Source organism: Genypterus blacodes, unplaced genomic scaffold (genome assembly GCF_046128005.1).
Source record: "Genypterus blacodes isolate CSIRO-AG114 ecotype Tasmania unplaced genomic scaffold, CSIRO-AGI_Gbla_v1 ptg000093l_1, whole genome shotgun sequence".
NCBI lineage: Eukaryota > Metazoa > Chordata > Actinopteri > Ophidiiformes > Ophidiidae > Genypterus > Genypterus blacodes.
This window is the reverse complement of record NW_027466897.1, coordinates 1211584-1219556: the sequence shown is the minus strand read 5'-3', so window position 1 is coordinate 1219556 and position 7973 is coordinate 1211584. Positions and strand designations below refer to the sequence as shown.

The following is a 7973-nucleotide window of genomic DNA, read 5'->3' as shown; positions in this document are numbered from 1 at the left end:
ATTTGTTTATTAGAGTTCCTCATGTAAGTCATCAGTCTATAAAGCACATTTCACCTTGGCTGTAAGAACATAACGTGATTATGATTGACACAAGACAGAGCTGAATAAAGAAACATGCAGTTACTTTGGTCTCCATGTTCCCTGTTTGATAAATAAATATAGAATCAAAAGAATCAAAGTGCCCACTTATTAAATAAACATAAAAATTATAAATGACATTGAAGACGTATATAGCTGATGGTATTACAGCCTAATTGATGAGGTTGTGTACATGTAGCGCTGAGTCCACAGTGATGGAAGACGAAGATCAGCTCCACTCCGGCTCATTCACACGCTCCTCCGCTCACTTGAAGGATGAAGAGGAAGATCTCAACGACGTCGACGTAGAGGGAAAGGGCTCCGTAGACGTACTCCTCTGGACTGATGGCCAGCTCCCGGTTTCCAATGATGAGCTGGGTGTTGTACGCTAAAAACTGCAAATGAAAAGAAGAGTGTTTAGAGAAGTTTAAGCAAAGCAAATCCTTGTGAAAGGAGCAGTACAAAGGTTTGATTTTGATGTTGTGCAAAATTGGAAATTCTCAAGGACAGTTTGACAGCCAGGCATGGTTTGGCTCTGATCTGCCCCCTAGTGGACTTTTTAATCCTTCATGAACACTGAAATGTTTGGTAACAGTTATGGTTGTGATGCACAAGCTTGCAGTGAGATTGAAGTATGTTGACGGTCCCGAGTCTGAATTTTCAACAAAACCCTTCTAATTCATTCCACAGCTTCCAGTTCAGGGATCCACGTGAACGTCGGACTCACCAGAGTGAAAATGACGGCTCCAATTGCAGCGTAGACCATATGGAGCCAGGGGACCTGTTGAACGACAGACAGAAGGGCTTCTGTACGTGAGGACACACACACACACAGCACACACACTGAGCTTCCTCGCACTGAGAGACACGAGCAGAGGCAGTGGCTTAAAGCAGAATTTGAGTGTCCTTACATATTTGAAAGAGAGCACGATGGCTGTAACTATTCCAATAACCAGAAGCACAACTCCAAGAAGGCAGAAGACGCCCCCGCAGGAGGTGAAGTCCACCTGGGATCAGAAACCAAGTCATTAGCAGGATGGAAGTGAGGGCTTCAAAGCTAAAAAAGGGAGGATCTAAATAATGTCAAACATAAACAGCAGTCAGATGCATAAAACTAAACCAACATTCTTATTAATCTCCTGTTACATCGGGATCACATCTTATCCTGGAATGTCATGAATATTGAAGGACACTCAGAGGCCCATTGTAACGTGAGACAAAGGCGTTCTTTTACCCTGACAACAAAGATGTTCTCTGACAAGCCACACAGACACACACAGACACACACACATCTCCACCTACCTTAGTTTGGAAGCAGAAGATTGTGACAGCTATACAAACAACTGCTGTTATCCCAATAGCAATGAACACAGCTTTGGTTTCATAATAACTGTGCAAACACAAAAGAAGTGATAATGACATTATCACTAAACACGGCGTGCTTGTATGTTGTGGTACTTTGGCGGCCTTGACCAGGAACCAGAAAACAAACCTTGCAATCGTTCCAGACATGTAAGACAGGACGAGAGTCTGCAAGACAAAACACCAAACACTCAGATGACAGCTCAGATGACAAGATCCACTTTGGGCAAATGTGCAACAGTAGTATTTGATTCTCATGGGTTTAGGATATGAACCTACAGGCATGATGTGTAATACTAAGATTACTTACAAATATTCCCAGGAGCAAAAAATTCCATGGCACACGCCTCCTAAACACACATCAGGGTGAAAATACACAAACAGGAGCATCACATCTGGTCATGTAAGTCAAGTAAGTTATTGTAATTCAAATGTATTCTAAAGCAGAGCGGGATGCCTACCTGGCCTTCTTGCAGCAGATGAGAATGCAGTAAACCAAAAAATAAACAGCACTACAGGGAGACAGATGACAGAGTCTGTTATTGTGTTCTAAAAAGCTGGACAAGATTATTAAATGGCAAAGATAAATGTTGTTAGGTCTCGGTGTGTCACTCACAAAGATGCCCAGTAGATGCCCGGGTATCTGATGACAAAAAGCTTCACTGGTTCACTGTGAGATCCCAGGAAGTAACAAACTTTTAATAAGCACTTGAATAAACAGAAGGATGTGCGGGGGTGAGGTGTTTGTACCGGAATGACACTTACACAAATGTGAAAACACCTACGACTGAAAAGGTGACGGCAAGCTGTGCAGCCAAAATTAAGTAAACCTGAGCAAAAACACAAAGTCAAGAAGTTCTGCTGAGCACAGATGCAAACTCCTACGTGCACATAGATGAGATCAGTCTGATGTGTGACATGATGGAGGGTAAAAGCTTTACTTACCTTTCGGATGAAGCCATGACGAACGGACGTGCTGTCCCACGGGGAGCTCAGTAAATCGTCCATTTCCCCTGCAGATATGTGCAATAGTGACGTGGTATTACAAACTTATCACGCTTTGAGGTAGGGGGGGGAAGAATCTACATGTAATCCAGGATGTGCTAACCGGAGTTCGGCATCATTACAGCAGAACCTGCGTGGGATGGGGGCAGTCCGCCAGAGAGGGTCGGTATGACGGTGGGCATCCCTGACGGTGAGCGGCCGGGAGCTGCCCTGGCCGGACCGTGCGAGTAGAAGCCATCCTGGGCCCAGTAGCCGGCCTGGCCTTCGTACATGGCGGGGCTGGAGCTGTAAGCGGGGGGTGGAGGATGTGGATGTGGATTTGGTGGGTTGTTCCCCAACTTGGGATGGTGCAGTGCATCCTCGTAGGCTGGAGGGCTGTCGGCTTTAGGCATGGCTGACACTGCAGGGCCACCTTAAGGAGGAGATGATGACAGCCACCAGGTTATGTTAAATAAATTAAACCCGCACACACATACAGACACACACACAATCAGGCACTGTCATCTTATCCGGTTGACAATCTAAACTTAGCAGTGTATAAGCATGACATCATTGTAACCTGTATTACTTTGGATGACATCACTGTTGGAACGAGTTTGATGACGCCACTATTGTTTATTTCAGTATCTTTAGGGTCTGACACTGTTGTAAGCAACATGGTTTGTATATATGTATTTGTAAGTACTTTCAGGAACACACACATACACACACACACACACACACACACACACGTAAAAGGAAGAAAAGTCTTTTTACCTGGTGGCTTTCGACTCGGATGGGAGCCGGGTGCCTCTCACTCCTCTCTCTCTGTCCCTGAAGGTTTGCAGACTTGTGCCGCAGGAGGATGTCATCTCTGTAACTTGACTCGCTCTGTGAAACACACACTGCTGCTGATGCGTCTCGGGAAACCTGAAGGCACCGACAGTCACTGTGTCACAAATGTGGTTCCTCCTCTTCTTCACAGTGTGGGTTCTTTTTTCTTTTTCTTTTTGCCTGTTTTGCAGTAATTTATTGTTGTTGTTGTTATTTGTGCAGTGATTTCCTTGTTTCCTTTACTTGTCATTGAGTGTTGAGTGAAGAAGCTACATCAATGAAATGCAGAATAGTTTATTTGTTCTGAGTTTGCGATATTATATACTACCAGTAGAGGTCGCTGAAAGATCTAGAAATGAGCACAAGATCGTCCACACTTTTGCCTCAATCATTAAAGTACAGCTCAATTTATCGCATTGACGGCAAGACCAACGTACATATCTTCACTTTTGTTTGTTTTGTTATTTATTTATATTTACATTATTGATGATGATATTATATTTGAACATGTTGCCTGGCTTAGGATATTTGTTTGCTTGTAGTTCACACGAGATGTTGGCTTTATACAAAGAGTATGAGGAGGCAGGAATTAATTTGTATGTTGTGTTCATCTCTGCAGTTTATTCCATTAAGGGACAAAGATGTCCTCTTCAAAAACCATAATAATATTATTAATATATTTTGATCAACTTCAGTCCTGATTATGACGGTTAGAATATTTGGTATTTAATATCAAAACTAAAGTTGATTGAAATATTTATGTACGTAAAAGTAGGTTACACAGTGTAACAATAGAGTAATATGTGATTTGTGCTTGAAACATCACAACTGGTAGTCTTGTGGACTATGCTTTACATGTTTCAGCAAAGCTCTGAAGATCGGTGATGATGATGATCTGATGATCGGTGTTTTCATCTCTTTCAGATTGGACGAGTCGTCTGCTGGGCAGCACGTCAGAGAGCAGCTCCCTCTTCACCTTGCCCCACCTCACCCGCGACGGTCAGCAAACACTAAACTAAGTAACTAATTTCTGTCTAAGTTTGGTGTGTTTGATATTTGTATTTATATGTCTATTACTTTTTCTGAATGTTCTGTTAACAATTAGTAGAAGTGTTTGATGTTATTAACATGTAGATGTAGTTATTTATAGTGATATTGTTGTTGACGTTATGAAAGCTATTGGCACCATAAGGAAGAATGTGTGTGCTATGAATAAATTCCTTGTCTGCCCGTCGGCATTTGGCAATGTAACCCGGGATGCCTATCCCCTTCGCTAAAGGAATCAAAAAAAAAAAAAAAATCATAATTATAATAATAATAATACAATTTTCAGATTTTCAGAAATTGCTCATTTTTGGACCTGCGCAGAAAAAGTAAATCGGGGTCTGCGCAAGTCCGGAAGTGACGTAATTTCCGGGAATTACGTCACTTCCGGGCCTGCGCAGGAAAACCCAATCGGGGTCTGCGCAGGTCCGGAAGTGACGTAATTTCCGGGAATTGCGTCACTTCCGGACCTGCGCAGGAAAAGCCAATCGGGGTCTGCGCAGGTCCGGAAATGACGTCATTTCCGGGAATTGCGTCACTTCCGGACCTGCGCAGGAAAAGCCAATCGGGGTCTGCGCAGGTCCGGAAATGACGTCATTTCTGGGAATTACGTCACTTCCGGACCTGCGCAGAAAATGTCAATCGGGGTCTGCGCAGGTCCGGAAGTGACGTAATTCCCGGAAATGACGTCACTTCCGGACCTGCGCAGACCCCGATTGGGTTTTCCTGCGCAGGTCCGGAAGTGACGTAATTCCCGGAAATTACGTCACTTCCGGACCTGCGCAGACCCCGATTGGGTTTTCCTGCGCAGGCCCGGAAGTGACGTAATTCCCGGAAATTACGTCACTTCCGGACCTGCGCAGGAAAACCCAATCGGGGTCTGCGCAGGTCCGGAAATGACGTCATTTTTTTTTTTTGTTTGTTTTTTTTTGTTTTTATTATTATTATTAATTTTTTATTTTTTATTACTCTCTCCTGTAGCGAAGGGGATGGGCATCCCTGTTAAATTGCCATCGTGCAGTAAGGAGTTTTCATCCATAGCACACACATTCTTTCCTATGGTGCCCAATAGCTTTCATAACATTTACAACAATATCACTATAAATAACTACATCTTATTACTACTACAATTCGTTAACAGAACATTCAGAAAAAGTAATAGACATACAAATAGATATATGAAACACACCAAAGTTAGACAGAAATTATTTACTTAGTTTAGTGTTTGTTGACCGTCGCGGGTGAGGTGGGGCAAGGTGAAGAGGGAGCTGCTCTCTGACGTGCTGCGATTCTTCAGAGCTTTGCTGAAACATGTAAAGCGTTGTCAGGACGATGGGTTACTTCAAAATCTTCTTCTGCTCTTGTTGGTCGTTGAGCAATGCTCCCTGGGGAAAACATCAAACACAGAGGCTCAAACCCTGCATGTGTAGATGTAAAGCCTGATGTGTGAACAATGTCTGGCTCACCTGTCCAAGAATTTCAGACAGTTTTCTTTTGCGCTGTAGGTTCTGAGCTGCCAAGGTCCTGAGTGACGCTTCTTTGTTTAACTGCGAGACCCTGCAACACAGTAACAGTGACTTGGCAACATAAATTCGATCTGCCGCAGGAAATGCACTAAAGTTTGTTGACACCTACTTTACCTCTTAGCGATCACTGCGGCTGGATCGGGAGCATCCATCGACTCGGGCGGCGCCTGGCCGGCGATGCTGCGCGACTGCTTTGTCCGCTGAATGGCGAGCTGGGATAGGCGCTGTGAGCAGGAGAGATTTAAAAAGATGTGAGTGATCCACACGACATGGGCTCCTCCGGTGTCAGGCTGCGCAGCTGGAAGTCATCGCACAGGCATGTACTGGACTGTTACACAATTCAATGTATTTACCTCAGACTGATAACTGTTAAATGGAGAGAACATTCAGACCACTCAAGGTTTAAACAATAACTTTATAATTGTGGAGTAAACACATTTATTAAGAACAAGTACTACAACATACAATTACGAGGAAAATAAAATAAAAGGCTTGATATAAATTGCTGGTAATAGTTTTCTTTTAAAGACAATAGAAATTGTGAGACTTTAGCTTACAATACATTGCTGTCAGCAGCCCCAGACTCAGTGGTGACCTGCTGGAAAAAGGAATCCTTTGCACCAAAACCCAAGACACTGCTGTGGTGTTTGTACGGTGGAATGCTGCAGATATCACATGAAGCGCACAAGCAGCAGCCAAACTAACGTCAGACTCATACAGATACTGTTCATAAATAAGGGGCGGGGCCTTAGAGAGGGACTGAGAACGTTGGGGAGAAACTGTAGTGTCCAGTCTGGTCCAGCAGTGAGCAGGCTGAGCATCGACTCAGTGAACATGGTCCAGAGCAGCAGCAGCTCCTCTCCCAGCAGGAGGTACTGCCGGCCCTGCAGGGGGGCGTTGACCGTCGCGGGTCAGGTGCGGCAAGATGAAGAGGGAGCTGCTCTCTGACGTGCTGCCCAGCAGACGACTCGCCCAATCTGAAAGAGATGAAAACACAGATCATCACTGTGATTCTTCAGAGCTTTGCTGAAACATGTAAAGCGTTGTCAGGACGATGGGTTACTTCACCTGTGGGCAGTAGAAGCATGGTCCGATGGGAGACTGCAGCCGGTTCCCGCTGACTCGAAGACCTTCAAAATCTTCTTCTGCTCTTGTTGGTCATTGAGCAATGCTCCCTGGGGAAAACATCAAACACAGAGGCTCAAACCCTGCATGTGTAGATGTTAAAGCCTGATGTGTGAACAATGTCTGGCTGTTGATGACTCACCTGTCCAAGAATTTCAGATTGCCAAGGTCCTGAGTGACGCTTCTTGGTTTAACTGTGAGACCCTGCAACACAGCAACAGTGACTTAGCAACATAAATTAGATCTGCCGCAGGAAATGCAGTAGAGGTTGTCGACACCTACTTTACCTCTTAGCGATCATTGCGGCTGGATCGGGAGCATCCATCGACTCGGGCGGCGCCTGGCCGGTGATGCTGCGCGACTGCTTTGTCCGCTGAATGGCGAGCTGAGATGGGAGCTGTGAGCAGGAGAGATTTAGAAAGATGTGAGTGATCCAGCTTCTGAAGTTTGAAATCTGAGCTCATGTTTTAATCTTTGGGGAAGCAGAGGTGTAGTCCACTGTCGGCCTAAAGGGCAGAGATGCTCACGTTAACACATCTGTAAACATGCTAACCTGTTGGCTGGAGAGCCCATCATGACCCTGTGGATCAGGATGCTGTGAGCCACGTCTGGGAACATCGGGTCTCTCGGCTTTAGCTCGGCAACAATGCTGGAGTGAAATGACAGACACACAAAACGCGTCAAAGCTGATGGTGAGATATTGTGCAGCTTAGCCACCAGAGGGCATGACTTCTAAGCATTTACCTCTGTGTCAGCGTCAGCATCATCACACCGATGTACCGCCGCTAAGTCCCTGGGTCACCGAACCACCAACCCTGGAAAATGTGAAGAAAACAGACAGACGTCAGCAAAATGATCTGGCTTTATGCTCAAGCAGAGAATTTCAAGCTCAACATGCCACATGAAATGAAATAAATTTAATGAAAATAGTTATTCAAATGTAATTTAATTTAATAAAAGAAATATAAATTAACACAAGTTAATACAATAAATTAAATTTAAAAAAAACATTAAAAACAT

General features: G+C 44.4%; 1 protein-coding gene and 1 long non-coding RNA gene across 4 annotated transcripts; both read right to left on the bottom strand.

Moving 5' to 3' along the window:
- On the bottom strand, window positions 1–2837 carry LOC143007651 (protein lifeguard 3-like). The gene is made up of 11 exons (XM_076159067.1): window positions 2576–2837; window positions 2386–2453; window positions 2206–2270; window positions 2057–2110; window positions 1902–1952; window positions 1751–1790; window positions 1571–1608; window positions 1381–1468; window positions 990–1085; window positions 806–859; window positions 1–473 (listed from the first exon to the last, which is right to left on the bottom strand). Exons 1-11 carry the CDS (start codon window positions 2835–2837, stop codon window positions 324–326), a joined length of 966 nt encoding a protein of 321 aa, XP_076015182.1. The 3' UTR covers window positions 1–323.
- Window positions 2838–5432: 2595 nt separating this feature from the next.
- Window positions 5433–7780, bottom strand: LOC143007736 (uncharacterized). Of its 3 annotated transcripts, XR_012964511.1 has the most exons (8): window positions 7698–7780; window positions 7507–7602; window positions 7241–7350; window positions 7096–7157; window positions 6897–7003; window positions 5943–6805; window positions 5769–5859; window positions 5433–5687 (listed from the first exon to the last, which is right to left on the bottom strand). It is a non-coding gene; the product is annotated as an uncharacterized LOC143007736 (long non-coding RNA). The 3 variants fall into 3 exon arrangements; XR_012964510.1 differs by lacking the exons at window positions 5943–6805; window positions 6897–7003; window positions 7096–7157; XR_012964512.1 differs by lacking the exons at window positions 5943–6805; window positions 6897–7003; window positions 7096–7157 and having other exon boundaries at window positions 7241–7326.
- Window positions 7781–7973: the final 193 nt, after the last annotated feature.

What these genes read in the sequence shown, in the direction of transcription:
- LOC143007651 (XM_076159067.1), bottom strand. Translation starts at nt 2,837, where the DNA reads ATGCCTAAAGCCGACAGCCCTCCAGCCTACGAGGATGCACTGCACCAT. An exon ending in GGCATCTACTGGGCATCTTT is followed by an intron (nt 1,953 to 2,056) that starts GTGAGTGACACA and finishes GTCTCCCTGTAG; the next exon opens with TGCTGTTTATTTTTTGGTTT. An exon ending in TTTTGCTCCTGGGAATATTT is followed by an intron (nt 1,609 to 1,750) that starts GTAAGTAATCTT and finishes TTTGTCTTGCAG; the next exon opens with ACTCTCGTCCTGTCTTACAT.